We start from the raw sequence: 20,340 nt of genomic DNA on the forward strand, positions 1-20,340 counted from the left end.
TGTGAGAAGCCACTGTAGCGGGAAGTCACTCATCACATTTGTAAGAAAGACCACTCTGCCAAGTATTGAGAAAACACTTGAAGGAGGCAAGAATGAAGGAGTCTGGGCCTCTGGGAGGGGCTGACCCACACAGTCATCACACCAAGTTAACGCCCAAGCTTCGTGTCCCCCCACATCCTGCCCTTCTGCTCCAGAAACAGACCAAGTCAACCTAGAGCAAGGGTCTCTGCTCCACAACACAACATTGTGTCGCCTCACCAAAGCTCCCTGTCCGCAAGGCCTGGTCCCCACCCAGCCCATCTGAACCTACTTTCTGTGAAAACCAGAGTCCTGCTTTCCTGATGCCCCCCGAGCCTCCTTCAGGAGCCCACAGCAACTCTTGGTTTGCAGACCCACGTGACACTGAGCTACATTAGGAATTCCACGACGCTCAAGTTCTCTCCCTGACTAAAGAGTGTAGCCCAGCTGAAGGTCTTCCAAAGACCTGGAATAAATATCGGATTAACTGACCAGAGCCAACCTGAGGGCTTCTCCAGGCCTACGGTAAAGAGTTTGAGTCACGGATAAAGGGAGCAGAGGTGACAGAACCAGTCTCTAGGCCTCTTTTTCCAGCCCCAGACAGATCACAGGTCTTGGAGGCAGGACCTGCGTTCCCCTGGAGTTAGCCCATATTTTCATTTTGCTTTGACACAAATCACTTTAGCTCTCTAGGCTTTCATTTCCTTAGCTTAAAGCGAGTAGATTTCTACAATCTCTAGGCCTCCATCTAACTCTGATTTAAAAAGAAAAAATCTTCAGTAATCTAACATATATTAAAATTTGTAAATTGTATACCCTTTCATCCAACAATTATGCTTCTTGAAATTTTTCTTAAAGAAACACTTGCACAGGTGTACAGAATACAGTCATGCACCACATAATATTTTAGTCAACGACAGACTGCACATATGAGGTGGTCCCCTAAGATTAGTACTCTGTAGCATAGGTGTCCAATAGGCTATACTATCTAAGTTTGTGTAAGTACACTCTATGACTTTTACACAACGACAAAATCACCTAACAATGCATTTCTCAGAAGATGTCCCCATTGTTAAGTGATGCATGACTGTATTTATAAGAACATTTAATCCAGCATGGTTCGTCATTGCAAAAAATTAGAAACAATTTAAATGTCCACTAATGGAACAGTTAAATAAATCAATCGTGGTCTAGCCAATACAACAGAATACTGCAGCACCAGAATCAATGCTAAAATACATCTATACACACTGATATGGAAGACGTCCAAGACACCATGTTAAGTAAAAAAAAACAAGCAGTAAAGCAATTTATATAGTAAGAGTCCCCTTTTCATTTTAACAATAGTAAATACATGGTGTGTGTGAAGAGAAAAAAAATCTATAAGAATATATTCCAAAATTGTTAATGGCTGGTATCACTTTGAGGGAATCAAGGAAAATGTCACTTTTTTTATTCTTTAAATTCTTTTAAGCATCCAACACATATTACTCCTGTAATGAGATAAAAACAAGGCCACATCATGGTCCAAAGTCAGGCCGGCTGCACTAACAGCATGAGCCTCAGAGGTCCCAGCATCTTCTAAATCAAGTCAAGCATCTTCTAAATCAAGTTAAGGAGTCAGAGCCCACATCACATCCTCAGGGGTTTGGAAGCCACCTTCCAGCCTTCACAACTGCTCATCTGACTTGAGCTCCTAGTTTCCACCACAAGTCAGCTGACAGCCCCTCCTGATTATCTTCTCCCAAGAAGTGGGCGTGGACTGCGGAAAGAAAGGCGACTAGAGTGATCAGGGTAGACAGAGTCCTCGCCATCCAGCCACACTATCCAGGAACCAGTCCGGAATACGCCGTAAGTAGGTGCAACACCTCCTTCCATCCATCATGTGACAAACCCATTCCTTGCGGTACTTGGAGACTGAAATACCAAATTTCTTCCAACTGAGTCAAATTCTCTGGAATCTAGAAGTTACAGCCTAGATAAGGAAACTCTTTAAAATAATGATGAGCAAAAAAAATTATTTTTAAATATTCCATATTACTTCTAGGAGTTCAAAGTATTTTACACTAGATACACACACACACAAACATACAACATTAGATCTTCTAAAATACCACATGCAATAGTAAATTACCATTCCTGTTCACTAAATAATACCCAAGAGAAAGTAAATGGACATCCAGAAGTTTCTTCTATGCATTTACTAAGATCTGGCCCATGATCTCATCATCCCTCACAACCATCATATGAAGCAGAGGACAAACATTTCTAACCCTATGTTCTAGGTAGAGTCCTAAAATAGGCAAACTTTCCCCGGGCTTCTGTGAGCACAGAGCCTGCAGTGCTCACTGGCTCCTCACCTAGAAGAACTCTACGCCTCTGTTCCATGGCACGGCAAGATCATGGTTGGGATTTGTGTCATCATTGCTAAGAAATGTTTACACTGCTATTTCTGACCCTCTCGTGTAAATATCAGCTATGCTTTACCCTGAAAATTTCAAGCCTGTGGTCGAGTCCTTTTTAAGGAAATCCCAAGTACCTACTTATCACAGTACAGAAGCTGCAAATTCTGGCAAAGAATAATGCACTGGAAGGCTGTGAGGAGGGTTCCAGGCACCGCCTTCTCACTGGAAGCCCCGGGAGGAGGGGAGGAGACAGGCAAGCAAACTCATTGCGCTGTTTTACCAGACCGAAAGCATGACTTGACTTCGTCAACTCTAGAAAAGTTTTATTAAATGAACAGTTTTACTTTTTCTCAAAGACTTGAGCTAGTTTTTAAAAGAGCATGCCAGCAACATGTTTACTTCCAAATTACTCTAGAATAATAAAAATTCTCCAAATATTAGTCTTTTAAAGCATCAGCAAGATGCTGAAACTCAAGGCTGAGTGTCATCAGTTCAGTATGATAAACTAAAATCCGTGGTACTGTACACACATAGTAAGCATTCACATACTCAGAAAAAGAAAACCCCCAGGGTGACCAGTGTTACTGTCGGTACATTTTTATAAACTTGATGACCCCATTTATATGAAATCCAAAAATAAACTCTTCCCATCCACAGACATCCAGCTGTTCATCTTACCCCAAGCCAATGCCTACATACAAAGCTTGCCACGTCTCAGCGAGCAATTTACAGGCTGATTGGAGACACTCCACAATCGAGGAGAATACATCCACAAAAAGAAGGTAAACGCTTTGAATTTGGTGTCCCACAAGTGTTGATGAAATGCCTCGGACGGTCAGCACGTGGAAGGTGGCACAGTAGACAGGGCACTGGACCCAAGGACAGGAAACACCCAGGTTTAACATCTTTGACGGAGCCATCTCCCCCTGTTCATCCCCACAGGTGCTGCAGCATTTCCTCTGGCACACAACACTGCAATGGGCTCCTACCCGGTCCCCCTGACTCCATTCTCTACTCTGCCCCAGCATAATATCTTTCTAAAACAAAGATCTAACTGTACTGAATCCCTGCTTACACACCGTCCATGCGCCTCCTCTGCCTACAGGACAGAGTTCATCCCCTTAGCAAAACTGACAAGGCCCTTTTGTGATCTGGCCCCACGCCCCTCTCCAGTCACTCACTACCCCTCATTCTAGCCACCTGGGAAGGATTGGTTTCAGCAACAACATGCTTTTTCCTTCTTTCCAGTTTGATGTGAATGTCACCATCTCTAAAGTCTTCCCTCAGCGCCTGAGAAAGTGTGAGACTCCTCAAAGTTGCCACAGCCTTCTGCAGAGGTTCCCTCCTAAGCAGTCACACTGCCAGGTCTCCTGGCTCCCAGGCGGTAGACGCACACAAGGAGCTGGAGTCAAGCGCTGGCTCCAGAACCGACCTTGACCAAGCTTCTTAAACAAACTTATTAAGTTTCTTAAAGAAGTCTCAGTTTCTGCATGTGCAAAACTGAAGTTATAATACTAAAATGTGTCGTCATTCAGTTTAAGAGAAATAATTTATGTAGAGCACTTAATACAATGCTTGGAGCTCAGCAAAATCTCAGTAAGCAGTGGCCATTAAAATTATTATTAATACATCGCAGATACTCACGAAATGTTTCTTAATCAAAGAGGCGCTAATCTCCACTAATCTGGGCAAATTACAACTTCTCTAGGTCTCACTTCTTCACCTGTAGGGTGGGGGGAGGGATGCTGGGAGAAGAGGAAGGGGGGTTGGACCAACACATAAAACAATCACAAACAATTAAGTGCTAAACTGTGTAATAACAACAGGATATCTGAGAAATAAGAACTGTTTCCCTAACTTGAGAAACGTGTGGATCCCCACAATAAAGGGAAAGTATTCTCTTGGACTCCCCTCCTCCTAAGCTTTGACTTAAATTATTTTTATTATAATGTTATTTAAGTATGTCCAAACATATAACTAGGTACGTCCTCCCTATGCTTTAGCTCTTATAAAACTATAAGGTGGAGCAATTTAAAAATCTGATAAAAACCAATAAATGGGAACTCAACATTAACTTAACATGACAGACGACAATGATGCAATTTACAGACGCCACATGGCTGCTCACAATGGTACAACACTACCTTGGAGCAGGTTCCTCAAAATTCTGCCTGCCTGCAATCCTGTGTGCCCACCCCACCATGGGCTCTGTGACCCTTTCAGGTGCCCATCACTTTTCACTAACAAACTGACATGGAACCTTTGTTCATGCAACTTCCAGCCATCAGCTGACCCAAACCCATGATTTCAGCAGTAAGTCAGGGGAAACCAGCCAGGTGGCAGCAAGAAAGTTGAGAGAGGAAAGACAGCATTTTGATGGAAGAAATGACAGGACTTAGTGACAAGATGGATGGAGAGGAGAAGGTAAGTCCATGAACCTGAGACAGGAAGAAACAGAAACACCCCTCAGAAACAGAACTGCTGGGAAGAGAAGCCAGTTCAGGAGACAAAATCTAAACTGAAACATGGCGGGTTTAAGACAAAAGAGACTTACTCGAAGTGGGGATTGATATCCTCTCAACAGATCACAGCTGGTCGTGTCAAAATCACAGTCATAGCAATTATGTTTACAAGGCATAAAAATTATTTCAAAAGATACGATGGTCACAGCTGCCCAGCACAGAAGAGATGGAGAACAAAGACTGGCAAGACCAGTCAGAATTCAAGACCACTGAATTCTGAATGACTTTGTGTCATGACCAGTTTCAACAGATTGGTGTACAGTAAAAGCCAGACTGTAGGAAGGGGAATTATGATGGCTCAGAAACAGGGGCAGCCAACCCATGACAACCCACATGAGGACTCATTCATCAACAAGCATCTGAGTCCACTGTGGACCAGATGCTGTCCTAGGTTCAGCCATGAACAAAAACATCCCTGAGCTCCCTCCTCAGGGAGCTTATGTTCTAGCTAGGAGACAAAGAAAAGTAAGCAAGTATGTAGTCTGGAGATAGGTCGTGATAAGTGCTCTAAGGGCTAGGAAAAAAATAAAGCAGGATATGAGAAAGAATGATGGGAGGGTGCAGATATTTGAGATGATGTCATCTGGTGATCATGGAAAGATCAACTGAACTCTAATCAAGAGGAGGTGACAAGATGAAACTCAAATTTTTAAGCTATAAAGGCTTGACAGTATTCATTCAAAATATCTGCTGTCTATTAGACTACGCACGGTATTGGTGCTAGAGAGAGCACAGGGAAACACACATCTGAAGGTATTCAAAAATCAGTGATGGGATGGGGAAAAAGTGATGGTGTCAGAAACGTGAAGGAAGTACAGAGGGGAGCCAAGGATCTTGGGAAAGACAAAACAACTTCCCCACGTAGATAATCTTCACTTCTGAAGTTGCTTCCAACTTGAAACCACCAGCGACTCTGCATCTAACCAGCTAGACAGCCCTGAAAAATCACTTCCAACTTAAATATTCTCTGACTACTTAGAACAGGATAGATGCTGGAGCAGTGATATGCTTACGGTAAGAGAAAACAGAGGAGAAAGACCTGTATCAGACTTGGCAACAATCATTCAACAGATAAATAGCTGTTTGTTGAGCAGGACCTACTAGGTGCCAGGTTCTGTGCTCACAAGGGAGAGCACAAACACACCAGCACCTCAAAGAGGTTTCAAGTCAGACTGTCTCTGTTCTGTTAACACACATCCGAAACAGATAGAGCTGGGGGGAGGGGTGTGGAGTAGGTGGATGGGAAAGGGACGGTGAGACTATCACCCAACGGGGGCCAGGCTATGGATGAGTGTCCTGAGCCTTCTCTGCAGAACAGCAGCGTGGAGAGGCTATCACAAGGCGGAGCCACCGCGGAGAATGGTGGTGCAGGTTCAGCTCAAGGTTAGAAGATTAGGTAAGAAACCAGCAAGTCTGATAGCTGTGGTGCCCGCTCCACCCCCACACTCACCACATCTGTGTTCAAGTCATGTCTCCCCACAAAGCTGCCAACAGCTTCTAGGAATCAGACCTTCTTTAACACCTATATTCCCAACACCTGGCAAATAATGACGGGGCAATCAAGGCTTGACTGAAGCCAAGTTTTAATGGCATAAGTAAAACAGGAGAGGCTAAATAACTGAGGTTTTGATGGGTGTGAGAAGCCCAACAGGCCAGGTTCCTGCTAGGTGTCCAAAGCAGCTGAAGTTGGTGGACACATGAACAGGGGGGTGACCAGCGCCTCTGCATCTAACCAGCTGGCCTGAAAAAGTCACTTCAGTTCTGAGTCTCAATTTGTAAAATGAGCAGGTTGGAGCAAATCAGGGGTTGTAGACCTTTCAGTGGAGAGGAGATGCCTTTCACTACCCTGAAGCCTGGTGTGTGTGTTCATCTCTGCTGTTGGGGTAGGGGTGCAGGCTGCCCCTTTGGCTGTGTTTCCAAATGACAGAAAGGAGAACATACAGCCAGTATGGCCACCCCCACAAGGCCTTTGGAGGTTTATCAGCAAAAGAGACCCACTGGTGATGTGGTAGGTAAGGAGACAGGGGTTGGAGAGAGGGCGGGGACAGCAAGGAGCATGCTAATAAGTTACACAGATCTCAGAGGTGAAACCACGGAGAACCCAAGGACAGACTTCAACTGTGAATGAAATACCTGTGCTTTCAAGGCGGTTGTTCATGTCTGACTTATACACACCCAGGCACCATAAATCAGGAAGAAATAGATTCTACACAACTTAAAAACTATAAAACTAATTTAAGAGCTGTAAGAGCAATAATTACCCATAAGCAAGACCACCTCTAGCCTTTGAAAAGCTTGTTTATTTACCGTATTTACAGAGTTTATTTACCGTATTTACTATCAGACTATTTTGAGCTTCTGAGAAGTTTCCATTTAGGATCAGTAGAAATACCCGACACATCTAAAACCGATAATTTCCCATACCAAGCTGAATTCCTCAATATGACAGGAAAACCCACCAACTCTGCAGAACGGAGTGAAAAGCCAGCACAAAGGAAATCTTCCAGTTGTACAAAAGAAAACAGACAAACAAAAACACCACAAAGAGCACTAAAACATTTCTAGTTGAATAGCTTTTCACTCAATCTTTAATAACTTCATTCTGAAGCCTCTGAAAAGCATTAAATTGCATATTTTATATTTCTGGTGATAGCAACACCTAAGCCTTATTCCAACTTAAGATCGTAAGTGAGCTTATGACTTTTAAGTCAAATTTAAGGAAGCCGAAGGCCAGACGAAACCATGTTTGAAAATGCCTGCAAAATAACACATGCTTGCGGGAACTGGATGGCTTTTCTGCTTCTTAGCTAAATAAAGCCTGGGGGCTTTGCAAAGACCCTGGTGAGGATAATCTCCCTGATTACACAGAGCAAACCATCCAATCAATTCCACACGAAGCAAGGAAAGTTAATCCACGAAGAATAACAACACTTGAAGTGTTGAGAAAAACACAGTTCTGCTTTTGAAAACACTCTGTCAGCGCTGGAGAACGTCTCAGGTCATTCCAACAAGCCAGAACACTTGACTAGCGAGTGTTTCTGTGACAAGGTCTTGGCTTCGTGTTAACTAAAAGGACAAGCAAGCTATTTGAGCTCCGATGCTCAGGTCCTCTCCCACCCCCAGCTGTCTCCCTAATTCCTGCACACCTCCAGATTACCGCAGGCTGACTTCCCCCACGCCCCTGGACTGGGGATCCCTTCCTCCTTAAGGGTCACTCAGGCCAAGTTCCCCAGGCCAGCTCGAAGGTTAAGAGTTCGCAGTCTGACCCTCCAGTAAAGCACAATCAGCATGTGGCGCTTGACAAGCTTGGCCAGCCGCAGCACAGAGATGAATTTACGTAAACAACTCTCAAGAGGTACCGCATCACTGCAGGGGCAGAGGTCAGCAGGCTGAACGCTGCCGCCCCGGCAGAGGCGGCTGCAAGGCTGGCCCGCCCGGCAGAGCCCCTGCTGACCTTCGCCGCGGCTCCCTCCACGCAACAGGTCCACGCAGGCGGGGCGCAGGCGGCGGACACCTGGGCACCTGCCCACGGCTCCCCTCCTGTCCCCCCACCTCGCGGCCGGTCCTGGAGCCAGGACAGGCCGGCCAAGCTCCAGCTCTTCCGAGCAAGGCCCATCCGCGATAAGGCCCGGAGCACATTCCTCAGAAGATGCCCAGACAGGGAGGCTCACCTGCGCGCTGCCCACCTCCTCCCGGACCTGCGCCGGCCACAGGGGAGCGCCCCGGCCAGTGGTCGGGGAAGGCGGGGCGAGGGCTCGGCCCTTCCAGCTGGGAACAGCCCAGCCACCTGGCTGCTCACCTGCCCCGGCACCAGTGCCGAGCCTCAGTACTTAGACGTGAATCTAAACTACTTATCAGCCCACAGCGTTTCCCCAACCGCAGCTCTAGTGACCACTTAGAAAACACCAAGTCGCTTTGTACAAAATGAAAAGGAACTTGTACTCCGGGGGGGTGGGTATTAAGGGAGGTAAGGGGAGAAAGAGGCAGGTGAATGCAGGTAGAGGTGGTTCCCGCGGGACCTGCTGGCCAAGGTCTGGAGGGAGAAGAGGGGAGGCGAGGGGAGACGCACGGACGGGGCGAGGGCCGGCGGCCCCGCCGAGCTCCCCCCGGGCGGCAGCAGGTGAGGCCGGACACTCACCTCGGGCAGCTCGCGGAGCTGGTTGGCGTCCAGCAGCAGCTCCTCCAGGCTGCGGGCGTAGCGGTAGATCTCCTCGGGCACGTAGACCAGCGAGCAGTGGCGCTTGTCGATGGTCTCCACATGACGGTTGCACCGCCACAGGGGGATGCAGTGGAACATCGCCGCCCCCGCCGCCCGGTCCCGAGCCGCGGAGACCCGGGCTCCCAGCCCGCTCCGCCCGCTGCCCGCTCCGCGCTCCTGGGCGCCCGCGCTCGCTCGCTCCTCGCGCCGGCCTTCGCGGTCCGAGACGCTCCGCGGATCCTCGGGCGGGAGCCCCGCCGCGGCCCAGCGCCCCCGCCCGCCAGCCGGCCAGCCCCGCTCGCCCTCCAGCCGCGCCGCCGCCGCCGCTACTGCCGCGCGGAGCTTCCTACTCGCGGCCGCCGCGCGACTGAGCATGCGCGCCAGTGGGCGCGCGCCGAGGGCGTTTCCCGGCCCGGGGATGCTCCGCTCCGGGTTTTCCCGGAGACCTGGATCCGGAGGGGGTCCGGGAACCTGCGGGCCGGGCGCTCGCTGTCCCCCCACTCAGGCTGCGACAGGGGCAGCGTCGGGCCCTCCAGGAAGCCAGACTCGGAAGGTGCCTGGGGCACAGATGAGGCGCGGGAGAGGCGGCCTGAGCGGAGCAGGACAACTTTGCATTTTAGTTGGACTTAACTCGCCCTCCTCTCCTCGCTCCCCTTCCCCAAAACGCCTTTCTCTTCCGGGGTCAGCCGGGACCGCCCCGAAGTGTACCTGGCGCGCCGTGGGCGCCTCGAGCTAGGGGTTTTGAGGCGTCGGCGCCGCCCCGGCCGCTGCTTCCTCGGCCATTTGCGTGCTCGCTGCTCACGGCAGCCCCAGCCCCGCGCGGCGCCCCGGCCGGGCCGTGCGCTCTGGTCCGCGGGCACCGCCTGCAGGCGGTGGGACCTGGGAGCACATCTTCAGTAATCGTTGTTTGTATACGTAGTAATAGGAAATCCCTCTCCCCATGCCACCAAAAGCACAGGAGTCAGAGCGTCTGCGCGATTCTCGTAGATGTGGATGCACCCCCTCGGGAGCCCAAATGCAGACACGAGCTGGCAAAGGTGAGTTTGTGAGCCTGTTTCAGCCTGGCCAGATGTTGGCCCCTGGCGACTAGTCTGGGCTGGTGAGGAGGGAGGAGAGCGAGAGGTGCGGCAGGTCGCGCGGGGACTGCCAGGTGAGCATCCTCCATCTGGCTCGCGTTTCTGCACCAACACCCAGTCTCTTGCAGAGGGTTGATTGTAGCCTAAGAAGGAACAGCTGGGGAGGACCCAGGAGGCTTACTATTGGGTGATAACGACCATTCCTTCGACCCCGATTCATACCCACAGCCTCGGGCCAGAACCCGGATCTGCCCCCTCTTCTCCTGTAACTGTTTGTATCACACTCCCTATCTCGGAATAACCAAACTGGCTTCTTCACGAAGGGTTGCCGACCAAGTCAAAGCCAGTCACACTGATGGATTGTTTTTCCGAGGTCTACTCTGACGCCTCGCCCGGCCGCCCCCTAGTCCTCGCAGCTTTTCCTTCCAGTGTACTCAAACACCAGATTCCACCTGCAGTCGCAGCCAAGACACCATTCGGGCTCTCGCACTCCCGCCCCCGAGCTGCCAAAGCTAAAATCTGGAGCCACGGAATCCACATTTCTGCAGAAGACTGAAAGCTGAGCATGCTCAATGACCAAGGCAAATTTTGGTCTGTAACTAGTTGGTGCAAAGCGTATGTGGCTCCACAGACTTTCCTCTGAGTTCCAACTGGGCACAAGACAGTTTCCCCGGGTGAGGGAGGAGGGGGACGCTTCATCGTTCCCACTCTGCTGTGAGGGCTCCTTTCTTCCCGGTGAGGGTGGGGCCAGTACCACTCTGCCCTGTACCTTTGGTTTCTACCCCAGCACTATCATCTTAACTCTCTGATTCCGCTCAATCCCTAAACTGCGTCGCCCTGCCCACTCCACCCTCTCTTTTATTTGCTTGGTTTGATTTCTACATTCTCAAGGAAGGCTGCCTGGACTTTGAACCTTAGCCACCCTTCCTTCATTCCTGCATTCCAGAAACCCATTTTGTGGCACCTTTAGTGGAAAACTGTGATTCGTGACTGAGAGATTGAGTCTAGAATGGTAAGCAAGTCACTATCTTTGCAAATTTTCCAACTGCTTTTTAAAAAAAAATGAAAATAAAGAAGGCCTGCCTCCCTCATCTTAATCTTCTATTGACTTCCAGAGATTATCACACTAGGTTATTTTAATGAACACTAAATGTGTTTTCAAGATGTGACTGGTCTTTTTAAAAATTCAAGGCTCAATGACCCTTCCTTGTGTGCCTCTCCATGGCTTGTACACTTCCCTGTGTTATGATTATCTCTGTGTCATCTTAATCCTAAAGAGATTATGACCTCTTGGAAAACAGGTACAGTCTCCCTTGCTCTGTAGATTCCTGTAACTGCCACAGTGCCATATGCATGCTAAATGATCGTCAGACTTGTATTGACTCCATAGAAAGTCAGTGGCAGAATTCTCCAAGGATACACCGAGAACATTAATCTGGTAAGAGAGAAAAAATGAAAACACCACCTTATTGGTTGAAGAATAGGGAACCAATTCTTTATCCTCCTGAAGCGTTTTAGGGTTTCCCTGTTGGTATAATTTCTAGTTCCTTTCCCCACATACGAGTGAGTTTGACTCAATATAAACAAAATTTAAAAGACCATCTAAATCAGTTTCTTTTTGGAATAGTGCGATTCATTCGTTTTCACTGTGAACCATTTTCCACAGCCTTTGGGGCTAGAGAGGTCTGGCTTTGAGCTCTGGCTCTGCCACCTAATAGCTTTGTAGAATTGGACAGGTTACTTCACTTTTATAAGCCTCAGTTTTATCGTCTCTCAAATGAGGACACTGGTCCACGGGTTGTTATCAGGATTAAATGAGATGACGTAAGTGAATTCCTTAGCAGAGTGTCAGGCACACATCAGTTCAATCAATAAATATTTACTATGCACTGTATCAGCCAGCCTTCAGAATGGCCCCAGCCACTCCCGTCTCCTGGTTGGTCTGTGTAATCAACTTCTATCTTTGTCTCTCTTTGATCACTCCAAGAGAGTCCAGTCACTTGGATTACTTTGGGGAAACCAGCTACTAATGGAGAGGTTCACATGGCAAGGAATTGAGGACTGCTGACAACAGCCAGCTAGAATATGAAACCTCTTCCCAGTACAACGTGAGTGAGTAATCTTGGAAGCCAATCCTCCAGCCCCAGTCAAACCTTCAAATGACTGCAGCACCAGACAATAGTTTGACTGCAACCTCATGATAGACCCTGACCAGGACCACTCAACTAAGTGCTGCTCCTGGAGTCCTAACCTTCAGAAACTGTGTGAAACAATAGATGTTTCTTGTTAAGCTGCTAATATTTGGAATAATTTATTGCACAGCAACAGATAACTAATAAATGTACGTACTATGCACCAGGCATTGTGCAAGATACAAAGAACCAGATAGATAAGTCTTGCCCTCATCAAGCTCACACTTTATGGTTAGGAGAAGGATAAATGCTCAATTAATGTTATTGTTGTTGTTCTATCATGAATTTATTGAGCATGATGTCATTAATTTTTTTTAAAGGGAAAGTCCAAAGTGATCACTGGTAAGGGACAGAATGGGGATTCAGAGGTCTGAGCATGTGAATTTTAAAGTGACACACCACCACCTCTCCAATGACTAAAGATAAAAAGACTGACAGTCTCAAGTGTTAGTGAAGATGTGGAGCAACTGGAACTAATGCATTGCTGGTGGGAGTGTCAAATGGTAAAACCACTTTGGAAAACAATTTGGAAGTTTCTTATAAGCATATCCCTACCATAATGATCCAGCCATTCTACCCCTAAGTATTTACACACACACAAAAATGAAAACATATGCTCATACAAAGGCTTATTTACAAATGTGGTTAGCAAGTTTGTTAATAATAGCCAAAAACTGGAAACAATCCAAATAGTTATCAACAGATGAATGAATAAACCAAGTGTTCTATATGGAAACAATGGAATAACAACAATAAAAAGAAACAAACTACCAATACATGTAACAATGTGGATGAATCTCAAAAACATTATACTGAGCAAAAGAAGCCAGACACAAAAGAGTACATACTGTGTGGTTCCATTTATATATATATATATAAATTCTAGAAAATGCAAGTGAATATAAAGTGACACAACCTAGATCCATGGGTACCTGCAGCTAGGGGTTGGAAGGAAATGTTGGGGGAAAGACTGATGGCAGAAGGCATGAGGGAACTTTTTGAGATCATGGAAATATTCTATATCTTGATTGTAGTGGTGGTTGCGTGGGTATATACATTTATCAAACTCATCAAACTGTATACTTGAAATGGGAAACTTTTACTATATAAAATTTATATATCAATAAAATTAATTTTAAAACTTAACAAATAGTATACAGGTAAACGTGTCCAACAGGCAGCTGTAAATTACTTATAGGGCTAGGAGTCATGTCCTGCTATTTACTTATTGAGTGCCCACTATGTGCCAAGGACTGGGTTAACTTGCTGGGGAGACAAAGAGGAAGAAAACAGAGCTTTCAGTCTTACTGGAAGAAAGGCGGTTATCAAGGAAATTTTAACAGTCACAGTACTATTTTATTCTTCATCTAGAAAGGCTGATCTTTTTTGAAAAATAAAGGGTCACTTGAGTGACCCTCTGAAATATTTATATGCAACTCAAATAGGCAAATTAAATCTTATTCTATGCAATGCTGGACACTAGGAAGAAATTTGTACAAAATCCCAGAGCCCTGTGGAGAGGAAGAACTCAGATCCCAACCTTTGCTTCTCCAAACTTGAATGTTTTCTAAAGATTATATATCCCTGCTGTAAGGGAAGTTCACCCAACTCTGAGAGCCGACACAATCTCATGAGTAATTAGTTTAGAATTCAACAACCTTTGTAATCAGAACCCAAGTCACCACCCTAAAATCTCTTTGATTTCCCATTACTATTTAATTAAAATTCTAGGGGCTGGCCTCATGGCATAGTGGTTAAGTTCAACGCGCTCCACTTCAGGCAGCCCAGGGTTCATGGGTTCAGATCCCAAGCGTGGACCTACACTACTCAATGCTAATGGCAGTGACCCACATACAAAATAGAGGAAGATTGGCACAGATGTTATTTCAAGGCGAATCTTCCGCAAGCGAAAAAAAAGCAGGGGGAAGATTGGCAACAGATGTTAGCTCAGGGCAAATCTTCCTCACCAAAAAAAAAAAGAAAAAAAATTCTGGTCCCCATTCCTGGTTTATTATTTGCAATGTTTAGCACATTTACATTTAATATAATAATTGATATGGTTGGATTATGTTTGCTACTTTATTATTTCTTTAATGTTTGTATCATCTGACTTTTGATCCTCTATTCTTCCTTCCCCACCATCTTTTTAGCAAATAAATATATCTTATAATCTCATTTTGTCTATAGACTTTCTAGCTGAAGTTGTTTGCTCTAGGGATTATAATATGCATTCTTAAACTTTCACAGTTTACTTGGAGTAAATATACCAATTCATGTAAAACATAAGACCTTGCAATTGTCTAGGTTCATTTGCCACCTCTCTGGTCCTTTATCTATATTATAGTTTGTACATGTATTACATTTACATATGTTATAAACCCCACAATAAAATTTGTGCTTTACTGAGCCTCTTGACTCTATAAATTTATAACTTTCACCAACTTTAGGATATTTTTTAGCCATTGATTCCTCAAATATTTTTTGCCCCATTTTCTACTTTTTCCTTTTGATACTCTAATTTTAAAAATGTTAGACTTTTTGGTATTGCTCCACATGTACTTGAGGTTCTGTTTCCCTCCTCCTCCCATTGATTTTTTCTCTCTGTTGTTCAGATTGGATAACATATATTGATCTAGCTTCAAGTTTACTGGTTCTTTCTTCTATTATCTCAAGTTACCATTAAGCCGATATGAAATACAACTTTATTTTTGTTTTTCTGGGGGTTTTTTTGTGTGTGTGAGGATGACTGTCTCTGAGCTAACATCCATTGCCAATCCTCCTCTTTTTCCTAAGAAAGATTAGCTCTGAGCTAACGTCTGTGCGCATCTTCCTCTATTTTGTATGTGAGACACCACCACAGCATGGCTTGATGAGTGGTGTGTAGGTCTGCACCCAGGATCCAAACCCGCAAACCCTGGGTTGCTGAAGCAGAGCACAAGAACTTAACCACTGAGCAACCAGGCTGGCCCCTATTTTGTTTTTTTAATTGAAGAATAATTGACATACAATATCCTGTTAGTTTCAGGTGTATATCATAGTGATTCTATATTTATATACTTTACAAAATGATCACCATAAGTCTAGTTACCATCTGTCACTATACAAAGTTATTAGAATATTATTAACTGTATTTCCTATGCTGTACATTACATCCCCATGACTTATTTATTTTATAACTGGAAGTTTGTACCCCTTAATTCCCTTCACTATTTTGCCCATCCCCTCACCCGCCTCCTCTCTGGCAACCACCAGTTTGTTCTGTGTATCTCTGAGTCTGTTTCTGTTTAGTTTTGTTTGTTCATTTGTTTTGTTTTTTAGATTCCACGTATAAGTGAAATCATATAGTTTTTGTCTTTATCTGATTTATTTCACTTAGCATAATATCCTCTAGGTCCATCCGTGTTGTCACAAATGGCAAGATTTCATTCTTTTTTTATGGCTGAGTAATATTCCATTGTATGTATATACGACATCTTTTTTATCCATTTATCTATCAACGGACACTTAGGTTGCTTCTGTATCTTGGCTATTGTAAATAATGCTGCAATGAACATAGGGGTGAATATGTTTCTCTGAATTAGTGTTTTTGTTTTCTTCAGATAAATACCCAGAGTGGAATTGCTGGATCATATGGTAGTTCTTTTTAATTTCTTGAGGAACCTCCATACTGTTTTCCATAGTGGCTCCACCAATTTACATTCCCACCAACAGTGCACAAGAGTTCCCTTTTCTTCACATCCTCGATAACACTTATGTTTTGTCTTTTTGATAATAGCCATTCTAACAGATGTGAGATGGTAGCTCATTGTGGTTTTGATTTGCCTTTCTCTCATGATTAGTGATTTTGAGAATCTTCATGCGCCTGTTGGCCATCTGTATGTCTTCTTTGAAAAAATGTCTATCCAGATCTTCTGCCCATTTTTTAATTGGATTGTTTGTTTTTTTGTTAAGTTGTATGAGTTATTTATATATTTTGAACATTAACCCCTTATCCAATAAATTTTTTGCAAATATTTTCTCCCATTCTGTAGATTCCCTTTTCATATCCCTGCTTTTTATTAATTATAATCATTTATTTATTTATTCATCTTCACAGATTGTAATAGCATGTGAACAATAGAATTTCACATTACCGAGATTTTGATCTACTCCTCCATTCAGAGAAGTTACAAATGAGCAGTTGGAGTTTCCTCTTCTTTTCTATTTTTCTCAGTCTCCTAATAAATGTGCTAATGATGAGTGAAATATTGAACAACATTTTGCCTTCGTGGAAATGGGCCAAGCGCTATCTGTCACGTAGAGTGGTGGAAAGAACTCATAATTAGGTGTTGAATTTTTGCATTTGCCACTACTAGGGATGAGATCTTGGGTGAGTCATATTAACTCCAATATTCATTTTATATCTACAAAAGAGATGAAAAATGCCTGCCTCTCAAAAAGCTGTTGAGAAAATTGTGGATTAGTGGAATGGAAAGAGCTTTCTGTACTGCAGCAAGCTCTACATCGGGCTTAGTCATTGTCAATACTCTTTTCTCGGTTATCAGCCGCAAGAAAGCCTACTATGTGGGTACTCTGTTTGGGTAAATACATAAATTATTGGATTGGTAGAAATGACACTGTAAAGCATTTCAACGTGAAAGACATTACACCAGAGGAGCCCAGTCAAAACGAGCGCCTGCCATGGAATTCTTCATCTCTTTCCAGGCCTCTGCCTGTGCTTCACAGCCTCATTCTCCAATAAAGCAGAAGCACGTGGGGTGAAGCCTAGACGAGGCTCACAAGCAGGCTTTCCTCGGGTTGTGCAGTGCTTGACATCTGTAGAATGCTTTTTAGTTTAAAAGAGCTGTAACATACGTCATCTCACTTGATCAAAATGTATTTTTTAGTCATTGAAATAAACACAGATGTTTTATTCCTTTTCCACCTTGATCTCCAAAGGATTTAAGAAGATCATCTAGCTCAGCCTTTTCTTACATCACTTTTATTTTACAGTTACTGTTCCTACAATATAAATTAAATCAATATGGACACTACATCTCACTGAAGGCCAAGACCTACTTCATTAAAAATAAAAGAAAAAGATATCAATCAGCAGATCTGTGCTCCTTCTAATGAGCCCTTCAGACAATGTCTAATGACATTCAGACAATTCAGTTACCACCACTAATAAAAGTATGTTCATCAGTTAACTAAACTAAACCTAAAAGAGGTCATGTTCCCCCAGTTAAGTTTGCACCATCCATAAAATTGGTGCAAACTTGATTGGAGAAGTAACACCTTTTAAGCCCTGTCAAAATACTATGTTGTGAAGTTATTGATAAAGCTTTTTTTTAAACATCAGCTTTACTGAGGTATAATGAACATATACAATTATAAGGTTTTTTTTTTTTTTTGTGAGGAAGATCAGCCCTCAGCTAACATCCATGCCAATCCTTCCTCTTGTTGCTGAGGAAGACCGGCCCTGGGCCAACATCCGTGCCCATCTTCCTCCACTTTACATGGGATGCTGCCGCGGCATGGCTTGACAAGCAGTGCATCGGACCGGGACCAAACCCAGGGCCGCCACCAGCGGAGCACGCACACTCAACCGCTCCGCCATGGGGCGGCCCCTAAAATTATAAGGTATTTAAAATGTACATCGTAGTGATTTGATAGACATTGTGAAAGGATTCCATCGTCTAGTTAATTAACACATCCAGGACCTCACATATTTATCGTTTTCTTTTTTTGGTGAGAACATTTCAGTTCTACTCTCTCAGCAAATTTCCATTGTACAATACAGTGTTATCAACTATCGTCACCATGTTTTACATTAGATTCTCAGAACTTGTTCATCTTATAGCGGAAAGTTTGTACTCTTTTACCAATCTTTCCTTGTTTCCCCCCAGCCTTTGGCCCCTGGCAACCACTTTTCTAGCCTCTGTTTCTATGAGTTTCCCTTTTTTTTTTTTTTTTTTGCTAGATTTCACCTGTAAGTGATACCATGCAGTATTTATCTTTCTCTGTCTGATTTATTTCACTTAGCATAATGACCTCAAGGTCCATCCATGTTGTAGCAAATGGTGAGATTTCCTTCTTTCTCATGGTTGCATTGCATATATATACCATATCTTCTTTATCCATTCATCCACTGACAGCCACTTAGGTTGTTTCTATATTTTGGCTATTTTGAATAATGCTGCAATGAACAAGGGAGTGCAGATATCTTGTCAAGATCCTGTTTTCATTTCCTTTGGATATATACCCAGAAGTGAGATTGATGGATCATCTGGTAGTTCCGTTTTTAATTTCTTAAGGAACCTCCATACTGTTTTCCATAGAGGCTGCACCAATTTACATTCCCACCAACAGTGTAGAAGGGTTCCCTTTTCTCCACGTCCTCACCATTTATATCTCTTGTCTTTTTTATGATAACCATTCTAACAGGTGTGAGGTGATATCTCATTGTGATTTTGATTTGTATTTCCCTGATGATTAATGACGTTGAACACCTTTTTGTATACCTGTTGGCCACTTGGGTGTTTTCTTTAGAAAAATGTCTATTCAGTTCCTCTGCCTATTTTTTAATCAGATTGTTTGTTTTTTTTGCTATTGAGATGTATGAGTTCTTTATATATTTTGGATATTAACCTCTCATCAGATATATGACTTGCAGATACATTCTTTCATTCAATAGGTTGCCTTTTCATTTTGTTGACGGGTTCCTGCGCCATGCAGAAGCCTTTTAGTTTGATGTAGTCCCACTTGTTTATTTTTGCTTTTGTTGCCTTTGCTTTTGGTGTCAAATCCAAAAAATCATTGCCAAGACCAATGTCAAGGAGCTTACCACCTATGTTTTCTTCCAGGAGTTTTATGGTTTCTGGTCTTAAATGTAAATCTTTAATCCATTTTGAGTTGATTTTTGTGTATGGTATAAGATAGGGGTCTAGTTTCATTCTTTTGCATGTGACTGTCCTGTTTTCCCAACACCATTTATTGAAGAGACTATCCTTTCCCCACTGTATAGTCTAGGCTCCTTTGTCATAAATTAATTGAACATATATGCATGGGTTTATTGCTGGTCTCTCTATTCTGTTCCATTGATCTATGTGTCTGTTTTTATGCCAATACCGTATTGTTTTGACTACTATAGCTTTGTAATGTAGTTTGAAATCAGGAAGTGTGATGCCTCCAGCCTTGTTCTTCATTCCTAGATTGCTTTGGCTATTCGGGGTCTTTGTGGTTCCATACAAATTTTAGGATTATTTGCTCTATTTCTGTGAAAAATGCAATTGTTATTTTGATAGAGATTGCGTTGAAGCTGTAGATTCTTTTGGGCATTATAGACATTTTAACAATATTAATTTTTCTAATCTATGAGCCTGGAATATCTTTCCATTTATTTGAGTCTTCTTCAATTTCTTTCATCAATGTCTTAAAGTTTCAGTGTACAGATGTTTCACCACCTGGCTTAAATTTATTCCATGGTATTTTATTCTTTTTGATGCAATTGTAAATGGGATTATTTTCTTAATTTCTCTTTCTGATAGTTCGTTATTAGTGTATAAAAACAAAACTGATTTTAATCTATTGATTTTATATCCTACAACTTTACTGAATTTGTTGTTAGTTCTAACAGTTTTGTGGGGGAGGCCTTAGGGTTTTCTATATATAATATCATGTCATCTGCAAATAGAGACATTTTTACATCTTCCTTTCCAATTTGGATGCCTTTTATTTTTTTCCCCCTATTTGATCTACCAAGGACTAGTGGCAAGAGTGGGCATCTTGGTTTTGTTCCTGATCTAGTGGAAAAGCTTTCAGTTTTTCACCATTGAGTATGATGTTATCTGCGGGCTTGTCATATATGGACTTTATTGTGTTGAGTTATGTGCCCTCTATACCCAGTTCATTGAGAGCTTTTATAATGAATCAATGTTGAATTTTGTC

At 43.7% G+C, this 20,340-nt stretch overlaps 1 protein-coding gene and 1 long non-coding RNA gene across 2 annotated transcripts in view; one reads left to right on the plus strand and one right to left on the minus strand.

Annotated features, from left to right (window-relative positions):
* LRRC1 (leucine rich repeat containing 1) overlaps positions 1-9,445 on the minus strand; it is a 124,539-nt gene extending 115,094 nt beyond the window's left edge. Inside the window, exon 1 of the mRNA XM_058554136.1 lies at positions 9,084-9,445. Within this exon, the coding sequence (XP_058410119.1) occupies positions 9,084-9,242 (159 nt within the window). The 5' untranslated portion in view covers positions 9,243-9,445. The remainder of the gene's footprint in view (positions 1-9,083) is intronic.
* A 141-nt stretch (positions 9,446-9,586) lies between these two features.
* On the plus strand, positions 9,587-11,383 carry LOC131413564 (uncharacterized). Its single transcript, XR_009221973.1, has 2 exons — positions 9,587-10,180; positions 10,448-11,383. It is a non-coding gene; the product is annotated as an uncharacterized LOC131413564 (long non-coding RNA).
* Positions 11,384-20,340: the final 8,957 nt, after the last annotated feature.

The sequence above is a fragment of the Diceros bicornis genome, chromosome 14, assembly GCF_020826845.1.
Source record: "Diceros bicornis minor isolate mBicDic1 chromosome 14, mDicBic1.mat.cur, whole genome shotgun sequence".
Lineage (NCBI taxonomy): Eukaryota > Metazoa > Chordata > Mammalia > Perissodactyla > Rhinocerotidae > Diceros > Diceros bicornis.